The 19,246-nt window shown below is 34.4% G+C and overlaps 1 protein-coding gene across 6 annotated transcripts in view; it reads right to left on the reverse strand.

Moving 5' to 3' along the window:
• Window positions 1-12,302: 12,302 nt before the first annotated feature.
• Window positions 12,303-19,246, reverse strand: part of LOC113508543 (serine protease inhibitor 3/4-like) — a 273,260-nt gene continuing 266,316 nt past the window's right edge. For 4 of the 6 annotated variants that reach the window (XM_026891651.1, XM_026891650.1, XM_026891654.1 and 1 more), the window contains 7 exons: window positions 16,533-16,676; window positions 15,955-16,158; window positions 15,364-15,462; window positions 14,752-14,886; window positions 14,118-14,330; window positions 13,640-13,790; window positions 12,303-13,236 (listed from right to left, as the gene is read on the reverse strand). In XM_026891651.1, the coding sequence (XP_026747452.1) occupies window positions 13,064-13,236; window positions 13,640-13,790; window positions 14,118-14,330; window positions 14,752-14,886; window positions 15,364-15,462; window positions 15,955-16,158; window positions 16,533-16,676 (1,119 nt within the window). In that variant the 3' untranslated portion in view covers window positions 12,303-13,063. Of the gene's footprint in view, window positions 13,237-13,639; window positions 13,791-14,117; window positions 14,331-14,751; window positions 14,887-15,363; window positions 15,463-15,954; window positions 16,159-16,532; window positions 16,677-16,882; window positions 17,299-19,246 lie in introns of those variants that run through there. The other 2 variants (XM_026891649.1, XM_026891652.1) reach the window with 2 other exon arrangements.

The raw sequence follows: 19,246 nt of genomic DNA on the forward strand, positions 1-19,246 counted from the left end.
TTAGCATTATCGGCGTTGTTTAAATAAAATACGTTCAGCGTTTAAAACGCCACAAAACTTAAATATTTATGCGTGCTATCGGTGAATTGACAAATTAAATCGTTATTAATTTGCAAGCGCTCGCATTACTCGCGACTTGAATTCATAAACGCTTGTCCACGAGTGTTGGTTTGCCTATTTTCTCGTTTGTCGTTAATATTGTTAATAATAACCTATTCATTTGTTTTTATGTTATTTGTTTGGTACTTTTAGTTTTTGAGAATATTTTTTTACATACTCAGTCAATCTAAAGTTAAAGAAACTTGCTCTATTTAGATTCAATCAAAATACGGAGGGCATATTCCCCAAACATTCTGTAATATAGTTATCACTAACTCGCAACCATCTTATCAACACAACTGTAACTATTCACAAAACGCAAATTATTCGTACAATTCTCGTGGCATCCGCCCAAAATCACAGAATATGCATAATTTAGATTTTCACAGAGCAATCTAGTATGTAGACAAAGCAAAACAGTGTGTAATGATCAAAGTTGTACTTGTTCGTCACAATCGTCAGGCACAGGAATATTTGCATACAGCCTGGGGGAGCGAGCGAGATGGATGTGATAGTTTGCACTTAACTACTTTCATTTACAAGTCGTGTGTGTGATCCTTAACTGTATTTTTGTTTTGTGATTGTTGTAATGGGTGAAAATCAGGGGTGTTCTGATTTGAAAACCTTTGTTAAGCCCGTGTGTGTGTCGGTTACTGTTGTATAGAATTAGTAGATACTGTTGTTCAGTCAAAAAAGTACCCTATGTGCCGTTACAGGTTATAATCTATCTCCTTGATAATGAACAATGGCCATATCCGGACGAACGCCTTTGCGTGATATTTATATGAAAAACTATCATTCTAGACAACTTTAAAAATCCATCAACTCATATTTTTCCCATCTTATTACTATACATTTTATTCATTAAATTCCATAAGTAGTTTTTGCATGCAAGAATAAGAAACATCCATAAACATTATCAATTAAGAAACTCTTGAATCGATGCTCAATTTATGCAGATGTAAAAAATATACATTCAATGTGTGTGCAGTAAATACAGTTTAAATATATAGTTTTTTAATACAGATAAATAAAAAGTACATTGAAGCCAGATGTCGTAATAAGTTGTAAAATTATTGTTTCTTTTGTAGATATTTTTTTTAAACGGAATCACGGGGCATCTAAGCATATACAGTACTATTGATGAATAAAACGCAGTTATCACTTTTCTATCTCTCTTTAATTAGTAGAAGAAGATTTTGCAATATATTTCTCGTCTCGAATTTCCAAATTGACACTTCCATGCATTTCGCCTCCACACCGCAGACAGTATGATGTACCTGAAATACAGAACCCTCTTCGGGGACCCTGCTTGTAACTTCACCAAAATTGTTTGTATACACAGATCGATGTCTCCAAGATCTTAGCTGCAAATAATGCAGTGAGAACTTAAAGATACAAAATACGGGATTATGTTAATTTTAAGCTACTTTAGCATTCAAATCCGATCTCGGGGTGTCTGGATTGGGCTCTCAGAATTCGTGAGGTTCCTACCTGCCGGTTTACTCTTAAGAATATTGTCGGGGTATCGAGTGTTTACATTGCCTAAAATATACAGAATTCGTACCAAAGTCTTGCTTTGCTTCTTGATAAACTGGAGAAAGTTTCTATTATTGAGCGTTTTTGATGATTTAATCTTTCAAATTTGAAAAAGACTTTACAATTTAAATTATCTGTTTTTTCAATTAATTCCAGCAATATAACGTTCTAAATTCTACCATGAGAAACCGTTGTAACATAATTCAAGCGAGATTATAAAAAATGGACGTCAGCCTAAACACAGCGTAACTAAAGACATTTAAAAAAATCTTATTTATTGACCCTTTAATTTTTGTACATGGGTCCGTCGTTGACCCGTGCGAAGGGGCGCTATCCTGAGGGTCCCATTCCATGGTCACCCCGTCACTGGTAGTTATACGCGTCACTTCACACATTACAAGGGTTCCTGATTGGCGACGTTTCTTCGGACCTTCGTTATTTTATTTAGTTATTAACTTTTGTTCGGCTGGCCTCCCTGCTAACTAATCTTTACGCTTGTTTACATTTCGGTGATCGGTGTATAAATCAAAGGTTAACGATAGCCGTGCGTTTTTTGATCTAGGATGGCCGCGTATAATTTAGTAGTAAAATCTCTATTAGACAAAACCACATTTTATTACATACCGTATTACAAGTTATTAGGTATCATTTTCAAACCAGACTTACTGTTGTGTTCTATAAAACTTTGAAACACCTAAAGAAAAGCTATCCTTTTAAATTGTCCAATAACTATCTTCGTTTTCTCGAGCGACTCAGTTATCAATTCCGTGTATCGAGAGATGAGTTTCCATAATGATGGCAATAGGGAGCTCTCTGTGTATCTCCGCTTTTGTGTCGGCCTGAGTTACGAGCTGACGAGACTTAGTACTACTTCACTTGGACTTCAAAAAGGTAGATATCCATTTTTGGTTTAAAGTGACCTTTACCTAGATCATGTTTTTTAAGGAGTATGTTTTATGTAAGGCTTTTGAAAGTCACTGTGTAAATAAATTATTTGCACCTTATAATATATTTTTAGTTCGAAGTCTGAATCTTGTTGATATTACTACTATTTGATGGTGTTTTAGCAGTAGAGTAAAGATCGTGGACTCATAAGGTGGAGTACTCATTTCACCTAAACCAATATAACTTGTAAACTAATTAAACATCACGACTTTCCAACCCGCTTTCAAACGGCGATTTAAAAATGACTGAAGTATAATCGACTATAAGAGGTCCAACTAGACAATCGTTGATAAAATAATGATGTGATCACGTGATTAACGTAACGATACATTTAGTCCTTTTTGATAATTTCCCACCCGGAAGAAAACAAACGACTGTAGGTATAAATGACTTGGCTACCGAAGCAGATATTAAGGACATGATCTGAAATACATTTCTATTCATCTTGGACCACCTACAGTCTTAAGCCGGTCATTTGGCCGTAATAATCGTCCAGTGTGCACGTGAAAGAAACAAGCGGGGTGTCCACCCTTTATTATCCCCATTCGTGAGTAATTGAACAAGACACGTCTGCCGTGTAAGCAGGGGACGATCAAACGGATTTATAATATAACTTGTATAAAAAGTTTTCGAGAGACAGATTTTTAATTCTTTAAGAACGCGTGAGTAACGCGTTGTTCTTGGGATTGGACGATTAGTTTGCTAAACTGACTTCGACTCGCGACCCCGCCGCTTCGGGACATGTTTAGCCTACGATCGGGTCTGAAACTAGTCGGGCAATCCCGATAAAACTCCCAACTGCCATTTCAAAATGAAGAAGAAATGTTTCATTTATAATTTCATTAAACCGTAAAGGAAAACCGTCTACAGTGACAGAACTTTACACATTTCAATATCAAACTAAATGGTAAACGTTACTACAGTGTAATTGAAACCATGGAGGGCTTCAATAATACTTAGCGAACATAACCCATGCAGATTTAGCAGAATTAAACATTACCTTGATTGATACGCAAGCGAGGCTCCATTATTCGCACGCAATCTAAGTTGTTCGGGTCACAGCTTAACTTTAAGTTAGATAGCTCTGCGTTTGATCAGATTGAAACTGTTTAAGATGCTTTTACGATATGAATCAAAGTTTAGTGCTGAGTAGACTAGGAGTATTATTTGTGAACTCTTCATTATATTATGTCAGGGCCCCGATTCTGATATTTTACAATGGCGGTTGAATGAATAGCAATTGAAATAAATTCGAAATTATTCCTATTCTCTTAAGCATTTTGGAAATACAATAATTGGAAGTTAATTGTATTGACCATTTGTATACCGTCCCGTACTCAATTTACAATTATGGTGTAGAAAAATGCTGAAGAGAATACGAAAATTGACGTTTTAAGCCAAATTTCATTTATTCATCGGCCGTTATAAATAGCAGAATTGGGGCCCAGGACTCAGTAGTTATTTGGTATCTTGTGACACTAGCCGCGATGACGGGAATCGGTCAGAAATAAATAAATAATTGGCTTCGTAGTTAAAAAGCGTCCCTTCGTGTTATGAAGCATATTTTATTAAGTTACAAGAAGGGGATAAAGCCGCGTGAGAAAGTAGCAATGCAATTGTTATTAATATTCAAAAAAGTTAATACTTTAATTTATAAAAACGAAGTTTCGGATGAACTTCAAATGGAAGGAGTAACATTTGTGCAGGAAGTCTGCGGTAATAAATGTAGCAACCATTTTAAGTTTATAAATTAATGATCTGCTACTTTTTTTGACCTGGTAGAAATCGGACTCTTGTCAGCTAAGTCAGCTAAAACCACCGGAGTTTTAGTGTACACATAATACAAGGATGATTAATATTACGGGAAAGTATGTTTCATGTACCTAAATCATCAATATATTAATTATACTTACCTATATACGTTCCACTGCTAGCCACAGGCCTCCCATGTAGGGAATGTTTGAGCATTTGATTAACACGCTTATCATTCTTTAATGTCATGTTTTCCTCCACCATTTATCGTACGACATTTTTTTTGGTATCTCATTATTAACTTTCACCAAAGTGCATTCAAAAGTTCTAGTTAGGATAGATTGTCGATTGTAGAATGTCACATAGTTCGAATAGGTGTCAATAGTTGATTGTTCGTATGCCTTGTTAGTGCTCTTGTTAGCATTAACGAGTCTGCTTAATGTCCAAAACTTTCTTTATTTGAACTATACGTTCTACTAGTAGTGGAGGCAAGACGCATCTCTACGCTGTGCGTATTCTGTCTCACTTCCTCCCCTGCCAAAATATTGAATCATGTTAAAGTTAGAGCCCGGGTTGAGCTGCCAATGTATGGCACTAAAGTGTATGGTCTGTGGCATTAAATCTTTAAAATAAAACTTCTATGGATTGCTACACAAGCAATGCCCTTTTTCCTCAATTTCGATTTCCAGTAACGCAATTCAGAATCCCACTACCTGGCCCTAACGGCATTGAAGGCATTTTACAATGGATACCCGGTCCATGAGTGGTTGGATTTGAACACAAACACTCAACTATGCAGACGGTCTCGTCTAGATGCACTCCGTTTAATTAATGCCGATTTACTAGTTAGCAGTTGTTAAGTGAACGAGTAAGGTTGCTTCTAACTGGACCACCCGCTGACTGGACCGGTTAAGTACTGTAGATCGTTAATAATTGTTAGTAGATTATGTTTTGGAATTTAAATTTGAACATTCTAAAATCATTTACAGTTGAATTTATTCTATTTTTTTTTTCATATATTTTGAGTTACTTTAAGAACAGAATAATAAGCGTACCTATGTTTTTATTTAAATGAGTGCTGATATTATATCGATCACGAAGTGCCGGTATCGGAGCAATATTAGAAATATATAGGTATTTGCTTTTAAATAAAATAAAATAAGTGTATCCCTATGTTAAGTCCTGTCTGACGATTGAAAATCATCTCTTAGGCCATTGTATTTAGTTGAATTTTATTCTCTCTTGAATTAATTTTAATATGTTGCACTATAGTGTGGAAATACCCGAATGTTTTATCGACTGCTAGTGGTTATCTAATAAAAGCCACACTCTCGATTGTCCGGCCACAACTCGTGAGTTACATACATATTTTCCCGATACTCATACCTTTCCTCATGAAAGGAACTTTTTCCGTATTTTAGGTTTTTGTGGCTAAACCTATGATTGTGGCTGAACCTTGGTATGATGATAGCCAAAAATGTAAAATGACAAGCGCTTTTTTTCGCTGCTATAATTGATATCCACGCGACAAAGATGAGAAAATGATTCTTTATATCTAGGTACTATCCGATATTTTCACCGTCAAATTATCCCGTCAAGATGAACTCTACAAAGCAATATTATTTTCATTCCCAATTATTCCAAGGCATCAAAGCAAACATTGCAAAACAACCTGGATTTAAAATTCAAAAATCTCGAACATCAAAATAATTTATGCAGTTTGTATGAAAAACTGTCCGCTCCCCAAAAGACCATATAATTGAAATGCCAGAGGTGTAAAAAAAAATATTGAAAAAAAATCTACGGTTTTGGGAGAAAATATTTTGTTCCTTTTACAAATAAACAATCACAAGTACTTAATCATTTTACGAAACACTACAACCCCTTAGTTAGTTGGACACGTTTGTAATTCAAACTGTAAAGAAGAGGCGCGAAATAAAACAACAAAATTTTAATAATCAAAGTTGTTGCAATATAGGTAGACGTGAAGATTTTTGCTGAAAAGTTACGGATTATTTCTATTTCATAATAAAATCATTTAAGCTAACTTAATAATCGTAATTGATTGGGTCATTATACTCGGCAGGCACTGCGACACATGATGAATTGATTTTGACCCGAGAGTAACCCAATTGGCAGGGCATGTCTGTCATATCGGTTACCGCTCCCTGATCGTTTGTCAGATCCATGACATGTGAGGTAAGAACAACGTCGTACAAGTACAGCAACAGTTCATCAGGAGAGGCCTCAGACAGCCCGGGGACGGTGAGCTCCGCTGCGGTCGCGACGGTTGTCATCGCGAACACTAAGGTGACGAATTTCATTGTTGATGTCCTTAATCCTGAAAATAATAAAAATTTATGTCAAAATCCATTTATAATGTACCTAATTATTTTTATTGAACTTCTTAAACCAAGACTCTATTTAAATGCGCTACATGTAATAGTGTAGTAAATTAAAGTTAAAATTCAGAACACGTACGACAAAAAATATATTACATAATTAATAATTACTTATCTTAATAATTATGATATTAACTATTGTTTTTTCATGTATTTCAGTGTACATATATTAAAACTGGTTTGTGAATATTTTAGTCATAGTTTTGACGAAAGCTTAAACAAATGTGGTATTTACTCGTAATTAGGTCCTAACTACTTTATCATTCGTCACGAAATATTCAGTGAATATACAAAATAAAATTACAGCTATTTTTAAAGACCATACCTGCATATGAAAAAGGGCTAGTGAAAGACGTAGAACTTTTAGTTGAAATGACAAATGTTTGACTGCAATTTTTTTACTGATTTAATTGATTTAAATTAAATTGGTTTATTTATAATAATACACAGGAGTACCACGCGCACTAACAAAAGGTACTGATTTGAATTGAAATATTAAAATTTTGCAATTAAAAATACAAAGATGAGGAAAATGCAGGCGTACACGAATAATTTTAATGATTTTATATTTTGATGATTCATTTTTAACATTATTAAATTATAAATACAAACATTAATATAAATGGAATGGGATTTCCATTAGTTCACGGGTTCATTTTTCAGATATTTTTTTTGACAAATTGTCATATTATATTATCCTATATTATAGAGGTCCACTGCTGCAGTTAGGCCTCCTCTTAATAATATTGATCTTACAGAATTATGTACAAATTTAACAAAATCGTAACGTAACAAGCCCTTTCTCCAAAATTTTAGGTAAAGCAGTTTCTCTCTGTCAAGTTTTGTTGTTTATAATAAGTCGGAAATACACCCAGTCATCATCTTTATTTTAATTTGTAACCTTTCCTGTCTGTACTGTTGTGAACATGTAAAAATTACGTTGGGTCATTAATAGTTAAATAACGAGTTTTGTATTAATTAAAATTGTTGGTAAGTAATTCAATGAGTCATGGTAATCTATTGACATCAATTTGGCAAGGAAAACTACTATGTATTTAAGTTGTATATATTTAATAACAATATTGTCTGAAACACCATCGGTTTTACCAGTAATTAACTGTAGGATTAAATAGACTGCACGGATAACTGACTGGTTGGTCACCACGCTAAACCCACAGAACGCGATGAGTCGCGGGTTTCGTTTCCTGCGTAGTATGTGTCTTTGTACATGTGAATTGAATGAGTAAATTCCTTAATGCGAGAGTCGTTTAAAGGAAAAATTATACTTTAGAACTATAGGAAGCAGAGGGTTTCACCATGTCCTGAAGTTAAATGATTATGGTTGTGGAAGCGTGAGAGAGAGCAATACACATCATAGTGCGGCATCTTTCTTCTACACAAGCAATAATGTTTATTTAAGATATGGCAGTAGGCAGCCTGGTTCGGTTACCTATCAACAAATTGTGCACTAAGAAATGTTGGTAATTATTGTGTCTCGGGGATTTCATAAACATTCAAGTGCCAAGATAAAAGGCTACTAGTCTTTAGACACATTTTTTTCCCAACAGAAATACATATTGTATCGCATAACATTATTACTCTCACCGCGTATATTAAGGTGCCAAATGTAATCCATATAACATATTCGAGCAACTTTATTTAAAACCATAATAAATACCTGTGCATTTCAATTTTTTAAAGCTTCTTCCACGTAGGCTCACTGAAATACAACATAGTCAATGTGTAATAGACAGAGAACGGTTCATACGTTTATCTGATAACAGAAAGAGATGCACATATAGAACTCAATCTGTCTCCATAGCACGAGCGAATGCACCGGCTGGGTATGGTTGGCAACAGAAATTATGAATCGTTTTAGTATGTTTACAGGAATAATGTGCTGTTTATTTTTGAAGTAACTGAACTCCTATTCTGTGATCTTGAGTTATAGGGAAAAATGTTATTGCATACTTCTTGCTTGAATAATTCTTAGTTTGTTTTCAGCGATTGAATGGGTTTTCTTTTTTGTTTTCTATTTATTTCCAAATGTTTTTGCTTTAACGGTATAACAGGGTGAATAAAGACTTTTTGGAGCGCATAGAAACATAGTTTTTTTGAAGATTTTGGTTATGTTTAGAGAAAAAAAAGATGTAAATATTATATTTTCAAACATGTAATGAAATAATTACACTATTACATTTAAGTCACACTTTTTTCTTTTCCCAATTTTACGCTTCACTAGTGTATAATTTATTGTGAGTACCAATCGAAGACATTATCAATTAAAGTAACCAAATAAATATATGACATATTGAAGAAAAATTGTATTCTAAGGTAATGAAAACAACCACAAGTACCATGATACATAATCAAGATCGAAATTGATTATTTAATTCAAAGGCATTTTATGCAAAATAGTGTGGATGCACTTTTGTTTGCTGTCTGTACCGGCCCACACGTGTGGCGCAAACGAGCCGGCCTTATAATGAATAGCCGTCGACTGCCACCATATTTCAGCGAATTAACAAATGACCTGCTGTCATTGTACGCGCGGCGCACAATTTTTCTGCGCACCGTACCTAACGGCTTGATGTAGGTGCGGTTGGTGGCACTGTTACGTTGCTGCTGTTGGTACCACCGAATTAATGTTGGGTTTATGGTGTACACTCTAGTAAGGATTGTTATGATTGATGCTTGGTGTTTAATTATAGCTTTGAGTGAGGATCTCTTGGAATTTGAGCATACCTTGTTAAAGGTTTTTATTAGAAAAAGACGTCCGTTTTATTAGATATATTATAGAACGTCCATCATAATAATCTAATTGTGTAAATTGCTATCCAAAACGACCGCCGGTTTGGCGTGTAGATATTAAATTTAATATTTATCCCGGTAAACGACAGTCTGAAAATATGATTTACCTATATATGTATTTTGAATTAAGTATTACCACCATTTGATATTTAAAAACATTCCATTGAAACAAAAAGTGTTTTGACTTTATTTAAGTAAGTACAAAAATCATAGTGTACATTGTTTTCATCACGTTGTGGTGCATCATGGATACCAAAACAACTTTACCGATTTTAATAGAATTCGCACATCGTGTGCTCCTTACTCTAATTTCAAAGATGGGATAGATTACATTTTTGTAGACAAACGCAATTTTATTTATTGAAAATAACGAGTCTATTATCTACCCTACCCTGGCCGATTTAGGTGCAAAGATGAAAGTTAATAGTTTGTTCTGCAGCAGCCATTTGACGGACGAATGGACAGACGGATGGACAAGTCGGACAGCGCAGCGGTTAATACGGTTTCCGTCTTTGGGTGTGGTACCTTAAAAGGATAAAATTAATAATGTAAAAGTGTCCCCGTACACGCCTTTAAAAAGGACCGGGTCTCTTCCCATGAAGTTATCCCGTGAATGAAAAGAGGTACAAATAATAAGAGTTCTTAAAAATTCCGAACATCGTCTCTGTTCTACATTTCCTTATTCAAACCCCAGCAAATCTGAGCTAATATTTAACAGTTGACACCTGAAGTTTATTCCGTTTTTCGATCCAGACAAAGCCGATTCCCACCGGTTCAATCCAGTTGAGTCGCAGTACTTCGGACTTCGCCTGTCGGCTTAGGTCCGAGAAGCTTTTGGTAAACCCTATCACTGATTTATAGTCCTTCGGTATTATATAAGAGTGTTTAATTTTGCTTGTTCATTATTTGTAAACTTAAAGCTATGTTCAGTATGCAAGTTTATGTAATCATTGCTTAATATTAATAAATGATGATTTTCGTCTGACTGTCGCATTATTTTTTTATTGAATAATATTCTGTACTTGATTCATTAGTTGAGTATGAATAAATTATTTGTGATCATTACAAAATAGTTCTAACTTACAAGTATACTTTTACGCACACTTAAAAGTTTTTTTATTAAATACAAATCTATACTCATAAAATTAATCAATCTTATTATGTACCTGTACTGAACAAATACGTTCCTAAAGCCATTACCTACTTGAATCTGCAGAAGCCGATCCCAACATAGTTGGGAAAATTATATTTGTTTACTTACATAAACAAAACTACACATTATTATCCTAACAATTTTTTTCCGAACTATCAGTTTCAAAATCGAATGGAAGATTAAAAACAAATGAATTAATTATGGACACTCAGTACAAAACTGCTTTGCGTAATACTATTCTAAATAACCACCCTTGTTCTAAGGCATTACGTATGCATAGCAAAACACTTAGCAATATTCAAATGGACGTTAAGCAATTTATTGTTTGACCTAAACCTCATAGTTGTGTGACATGATATATTGAGTTTTAAATGTCTGTTTCGCTGTTTATGTACATACAAGGGTTGTAATGTTCAAGAGATATTTATGGTAGTGGATTCTCTTTAAGAAACTTAAATAGGTTTTATTCAATATTTTTTGAGGTTAAGTAATTAGAAAAATAGATTTCATGGAAAAGAAAGTCATAGACGGCACCGATTGGAAGACTGGAAGGGAGACAAGGAATGAGGAAGGGAACAGTATAATGGCTAAATAAAAAAGAACAGTAATAATTACTGATTATAAACTGATTACAAAGCCTATTCCACCGTGAGGCATTGCGGATTCGATCTATGTTTAGCAGAAGAATTCGTATGATCTACAAAATGCGAGAAACATCAATCATACAATGACCAATACAGGATACAACATAACTCTTTCATAGAGAAACGTTTACATTATTTAAAAGAAATTACTCGAATTACGAAATGTAAATAACAATGATTGCTAACTAGAGAAGACACGTGCGGAACACGCGCACGCGTTGTCCAGCGCCGTACCCCTAATTACAAACTATTTGACTAATTGTGAAGGGGTTGGAGAAATATTACTTATTGACGAAATGACGTTCCCCAAATTACAGTAATTATATATGGCGTTAAATTTCAATGATGACAAAGCTATTCGGTGTCCCTAATAATACAAGCAAAGGTCTTTAGAATTAGTTTAAATTTGAATTATTCGAAGTTCAAACATGTGTAATTTGATCGAGGGATATATTATACAGATTAAAAAGGGGTATTTTTCTGTACACGACGATCAGTTAGATTTTGGTATAATCTGCTTAAAATGCCCTGGATACTTTACCACTGAGAAAACACGCATTTTTTTTCTAGTTTCTTTTTTAATTACATGAAGATATTTTAGTACACTAAAACTGTAGTTTAAACCACTGAGGTTGAAATACGCTATAATATTAACGTATAATAGCAATATTTTTTTATTAAGATAGCTACTGATTCTTTACTTCATTTACACTTTAAATCAATAATTTAAAACGGCACAATAATAAAATATCATAACTACTTCTCAATTTAACGAGAGATTGAATGAATAGACTATCAGTTACGAAATACTGATATTGCAATATTTGAAAGAGAAAGACAGAAAAGTATAAAGTTGCACTTGTAGAAGGGAAACTGCAAATCGCCTCAAGACATGGGCATTGTGTTGGCCAATGGAAAATGGGTATACAAAATAAAACAAGTAACACTTTTTAATTATCTAACAATTATATTTAAATTACAAATATTTAGTAGGTAGCCTAATGTAGACCGTTTTGCCAATTACCACTCTAATAAGAACTAACTATTCTTCAGTATCTTTTTAATTTAATTATCAAATCTTAGGTATTGTCAATGAATATAATAACACTTGAGGTTTGACAAATAATTAAGTATTCTTTTGTTGATCGGCCTCTCTGGCATGGACGTGACGTAGCTTAGAAGAGTTAAGCGACAAATAGAATTGTACCATGGCACTGTCGAAATGCGGATTTATTTCTGTAAATCCTTGGCAATTAAAACCTGTCCTTTGTTTTCTTTCGAAGTTTATAAGGTCCTATTTAAATCCATCATTTTTTTACCACCCATTATTACCAATACATTTTTTTATTCGAATCAGTTATTGTCATAATATATCAATTATGTATTATAAATTCTGCTGTTTCCTAATATTCAAACGACAAAAAGTTTCTGACTTTGAAAGAAAATAAATGCCAAAAGAGGTTGGCATCATTATTTCGGCGTTTGACATTAACATTAATCAAATTGTGTTACAACAAAGTGTTGTAGTCTATCTAAAAAATAAAATAAATAAATGCACTTTGATTTTGCTGATATTTGATTTCTTCAGATTAGCTGTAAGGACGCTCTGCACTGCTCTACATCTGCCTGTCTTCGTTTGAAGGGTGGTATAAGGCCACAAAATCTAGATGTCGCGTTGCTCTCTAAGGTAAGGAAATCCTCCGTGAGGCAGTTGTCAATTATATCTTGTTTACTTTTTCTGGTTCTGGGCCATAGTAAACACCAGTGAACATTTCGTATCGGGCGTTTTCAAAGTCCAACGTGATTTGAAAATAGAATGGTCTATCCGCAACGAATTCCGGTACGTCTATGAAAAGTGGTACTTTCGGCGGACCCAGGTTTCGATTGGGATCTGTGGAAGGAGATGTTCTATTAGCGTATCAATTAATAGCCGCAATAAATAAGGAAGTGGTGATCATCATTTTTTTGACTGTAGACTCGATAGTAACTTATACAACATGACAGCTAAGGTAGACATTTGCTTGACGTCTATCTTGTATACGGCTTTATGACAATAGTATGCTGTCGAAAGAGTATTCAATACGAAATGTGATAATTTGGTTGTAGAATACTGGTCCTTGTATTTGCGATAGTGTTCGTGTTTAATACTTTCACTGGTATGTTCAGCATTTTTTTTGTATTAACATAATTATATTTCTAAGTTCTAAGTCTTATCGAAAATTTTATTAAATTCAACTCTAGAACTACAAAAAACTATACAAAATTAGTTTAAGCATATAAAAAACATTGAATACTTCTCGTGAACCTGGCCACGCCCATCTCGTCAACTTGAATGAAGAGTTTTTGTTTGACTCTACTCAATGCAATGTTTTTTGTTTCACTGTCATTCTTTAATATTGCCGAGAGACCTGACGATGTTCTGCTGAATATCGTGGTGATTCCTAACTGAAAAAAATAACATAATTAAGTATTAAATAACCTAAGGTTGTTTTATGGAATAAATATATGCTATCCTGAGAACAGGTTTTGACTGCACGGATAGCCGAAAGGTTTAGGCTACCACACCAAAACCACTGAGCGTGAAGATTCACAGGTTCAATCTCTAGGTAGGACAAGCATTTGTGTAGATCCACAAATGCTTGTTTAAAGTCTGGGTGTGCATTTGCGAATTCTCCATATAGGAAGGTGAAAAAAAAGCAGCATTTAAGCATTTAAAAAACACGTACACACGCAAAGTATAACGAGACTAAATATTATAAAGATAAGTCGTACCTCTTGGAGAAATCCCGTCCAATCCACATAAGTTTTGATTTTAAACCTCGGTATAAATATTCTCACAGGTGTCGTAGGCATTCTCTTAACGATGCTAGTGATATAATTCGGGTTTTTGTCTATCCTCTCGAGAAATTCTGGTAATCCCTGAGGCGTCTTCGGCAAAACAATTGTTAATATTGCTCTCCAACTCGCAAACTTCATTGAAAGAAACTAAAATAAATTAATAGATTTAAAAAACCCATGTTTATAAATTTCCACTGTATTATTATTTTATTAAAATCGGACTAGCCGTTTTTGTAGTTGTAAATTGCATTATCATCGGGTTTGAAGCTATCTTAAAAATATTAGCCTGCTAGCTTATCGGGAAGGGCCTTAAAATTGAGTTGCAAAAAATTGGAACGACAAACAAACGAACAAGAAAAGTGATTGTATAAAAGCGTCGAAAAATGTTTCGTCTTGTTTTAAATATTTTACCTATAATAATTCCTACAAGTTTGAAATCTATAGATGGCTTGTTAAAAAAAGCACTAAAGAGCATTGCCTTGACAACAATTTCGTCAAAATTTGGATGAAAACGCCATTCTTCTTCGTGGTGCAAAGTCTTCCCACATAGTGAAGTACTAAAGCTAACCTTATAGTCGTCAGCAGCTATATAAGCAAAAGACTCGGTTCTCGTCATCATCGGCACTCTTGATATTCTTCCATCGATATGGCGGAACTTCGTAAGTTTGGTCAATCGGTAATCGAACGGCGATTCCCACGTGCCCTGAGAAATACGGTACTGCATTAGTAGTCTGGTAATCGCTGATTATGGATTTTAGAAGGATTTAATGTTCCCTTTGTATTGAATTTCATTGCTGTAATTTGGCACAATGGATAAAATATTCGAAGCAACAGAAGAATCAAGGGCTATCTTGTTGTCCAGGTAACTGGTAGACAGCCGCTTCTTTTAAAACACTGGTACTTAGCTGAATCCGGTTAGACTGGAAGCCGACCTCAACATAGTTGGGAAAAGGCTAGGCCGATGATGATGATGATGAGAAGATTCTAAACTCTCTAGCTTGCTCATTTACTAGTTAGTGATTTAAGATACAAAGTTAAGGGATGTCTCTTACAATGAAAAGTGTTTTCAAATAATCGAGATATAAAAATAATTTCGAAAAGGACACATCATTATTTGCATCAGTCCGAAGTGCATCTCTAGGAATTATACAAGCAAAACATTTTCAAAATAAATTCGTACCTTGAAATGGACAGCATTAACAATAATCATCATTGTGTCCTTATTAATGTCGCCAGCATCTAATATATCCGTGATTCTTTTATATGTACCAGTACCTACCTGCAAAAAAGCTTTATTATAGTAAACCCTAAGAACTTGACTAACGTATATTGGATATTAAGTTGCATGACTTCTAAATTTTAGATCATGATAATTTTAATCAATGCAATTGGGGAGCTCATGGCTAAGCTTAAACGAATGGGCTTAGCTTAAAGGCAGTTCTGGGTCCCGGTTGTTAATAGGCTAGAAAGTCTGACAACCAGTCTAAGGGTTATCGTATTGCCCAGTTAAATGGGTTGAAGAGATCAGATAGCTGGATCCAGATAGACTGGAAACTGATCCCAACATAGTTGGGAAAGGCTAGGATGATGATGATTACTATTTGAGACAGTGCCACTGAAATTTGTTGCGTCATTTCTTTTCTCCAGTCAGAGCACTAAGCGCTGAAGGATGGGCGACTTGGTGCTGTTCCTTGAATCTTGACCTTTGAAAAGTGTTACTTAGTGTCCTATTTTTATTGATTCGAATGTGTGCTATTTAAAATTACCATACCCAACGATTTATATAAGATATAGCTGCTTTTGGAAAGTTAAATCCGACTTTCTCCACTTGCACTCCAAATTTCTCCGTGGAATTTGCTATAAAACTTGAATTAATATCATTACTGTAATTCACGTATATTCTGTTCACTATTGTTAAATCACTTTCTGCCATCGTCTTTATCGATTCTTTTAATCTTGAGAAACAACTGTTCAACTGAAAAATGTATTGCGTTAGCAAAGAGTGTGTTTAGGGTAAATAAAATGTACCTCTTAAAATGATGGACTGATTATTTAATCAAACTAAGAACGTCGTAAGCTGTAATAATCTGTCTACAATTTTAATGAAATCTTCATCAATCCTTAACTATGTGATAGATGTTTTAATTCCTTAACGTTGCAATCTTCAAAATAATGGGCAGGTACTGGTGTGGTGGTTTTTCAAAGAATAGGAACATAGTTGTCAAATGTCTTTCAGCTGTATTATTATCAAGTCTATGCAAATCGAATTCATTATTCCAATGATAAACCAATTGACTCAATATTAATGGCACATTTTTAAAAAAAGGATCGGAATAGATTCCTACTCACCATACTTTCCTCTTTGTACCCTAGAGAGGTCATGAGCTCTTGCCTCGCCGGCCCCTTTGCTACTGACGTCAGCTTGCAGAGAGGAAACCGCAGGAGTTGAGGCGATGCTACTAAATTTGCTTTTGGTTTTACTTTCAATAATTGCTGGGAATAGAAAATACATACTGACTTTGATGGAAGGAAAAAGCCTAATAGTAATTATGTGCGATGCAATTTCGATGTTCTCTGTTATGCAAAGGATAGTGCAAAAAACATTAGATTCTGTTTTTAATAATTCTCCATTAATTAGCCGTTTTTGAAATCGCACTTAATAATTACGTAAATTAATAAGCTATACAAAATTACGTTACCAAAACTAATTTCTCCTGAAAGTTATTAAATTTTAATACACTGTTACTTTTCGATATGAGGATGGTTAACATAAGGAATCTTAAACAGTAATGATTAAACTTATACATTAGACTGTTTGTAAAAAAATATGAAAATAAACTGTTAACATTCTGCGTCAAACTGGAGCGGATTTGGTAGATTGCGCCATGTAATAAAATATAAAATAAAACATGTCCCATAAAACATGTTTACGTGTAGACTTGGATTGTACTTTACTTGAGTTTTGTGATACGCGTGGTTGGAAGAGTATACGTATATTTTTTTTTATAATTTGACTAAAATCGACTTTTACGAAAGAAGGTATGCTTTAGTACTTTTTTATTTTTACTTCAATCGGTCGTTGTGTTTACGTAATGATTTTTATATTGTCAGGTCATTCGTTTGTATTAAGGATTGCAACGCATTGCCATACACTGACGGAGATGACGTATCGGGGCGGTTTAAGAATCTGACAATATGCGTTCCTCTTCTCGAGAGAGCGCCTGCCAATGAGGCTTTACAAAAATAACTGACAAGGCTGTAATAATTATGGCTATAAATATTTTATAAAGACGAAAAGTTCAAAATTTTATTTTGTGTCTGTATCTAATGTGCGCTAAAACCATTATAAAGATTTAAAAAATCCTTTATAAAACATTTTTTTTGGAAATAAAAATTATTTGGAAATATAACGCTATCGATTATAACAAGATTCATCGAGAAAATCTCGAAAAAAAGCAGGCAAATCCTAAAACAAATACATAATTCAATTTGGATTATCAATAGAGGTTTTAAGTATCCTATACTGGATTTCTCAAAGAGTGAAGTGAAGATAAGCTGGTAAGAAGCGTCTAAGGCGAAGAGATAATGTAACCGAGGTTCCCGTAGGACGGGCCGCTTTGACGGGTGAATCGAATAAGTCCTCGGCAGAGAGAATAGTAATAAAATTGAACCGAGCGCCTGCCCAGATGTAGCTATGGATTTATCGCTTGTTAAACCTTGAGGCACACTGGATGCATGTTCGCCTTTCAAAGGATTAAAAAATATAAATAGTGAGTTTTTAGTTTTGAAAGGATTCGGATTTTTTTGTTTTATGCCATTCATTGGCCTAGCCTTTTCCCAAGGCTCATTGGCATATAATATTTGAATGATAGAAGTGTAGTTATTCAATTGTCTTTTTTTTTGTTTTAAAATTTCAGAGAACACCAAACCTTCTGCTTTGTAAGAAGGTAATTTCAAATGAAATAAATAAAATTAAATCAAAAGTCTAGATCACTAAATGTCACTAGATGTAATACAATTTCGTTAAATTTGAGCTCTTTGTCAGTGCTTGAACCAGGAGTCTTAGTTTCGAGTCCTAGTCCTAGTTGATTTTTCCATGATCTCTATAATCGGTGTCATGTACTTTTATTTATTTACCTCTAAATAGCAACAAAACACCCAAGCTCTTTAGAACAAACTCTTCTAAAATCTAAAATTCTTAAACAAGACATTCCAAACTCCACATAAACAGATACCGTCTTCCACCCAGTGCGACATAGCCCTGAGGAGTCGTCTCCGCGCGCTCGCTTACACATTCGTCGGGCTGCATCCAATATGTTTCCTAGCATATTGTCTTTAACAGCTCCATTATACCGACGATAGATTGTGCGGAAACCTCCGCCACTGCTAGCTCCCGCCTACATATTGCGAAAGAAATCTTTATCCAGAAGCCCGATGAATATTTTTGTTTGCTTACTTATTCCAATATTGGGGAAATGAATAATGAAAAGCTGTGTGTAGTTCAAGTAAGGAGGGATTTGTGATTCGAAAGTGTATGATATTAGTTTTGTATCTTCTGTCATGTGCGAACTAATTACAATATGGTAATCAAATGATTTGTATGAATGTAGGTCACCTATTCTATTCCTTAACTCAGTTTTTACTCATACACTTTAAGTGGCTTAAGAGTAGGAATTGGATAAGAGAGCTCGGGACTACATTTTATTTTCACTTAAAACAACCTTATCAACTAAGTAGTAAAACCTTATCCTCAGACAAACTAGGAATCCTTACAATAAAATAAACGCGAACGAAATCCGACGATGTCAATAGAACAGAACAAATATTTTCTTTCAGAGTAGGTAAATACCCTTTAAAACCATAACCCACGGGGTTTCATCAGGGAGCCGCGCTACCATATAATTGAATGAATATTCACGTTTCTTAATCAATAGAGGCATTACTACCGAGCCACCGAGGTCCTACGGAAGCAACCAGCCGCCTGTGAAATTGGACTAGTATAGACAAGGACGGAAGCATGTGAAATAAGCAGGAGGAAAGGAGACGTGTATAGTAGAGCGAGC

This window comes from Trichoplusia ni, chromosome 2 (genome assembly GCF_003590095.1).
Source record: "Trichoplusia ni isolate ovarian cell line Hi5 chromosome 2, tn1, whole genome shotgun sequence".
Lineage (NCBI taxonomy): Eukaryota > Metazoa > Arthropoda > Insecta > Lepidoptera > Noctuidae > Trichoplusia > Trichoplusia ni.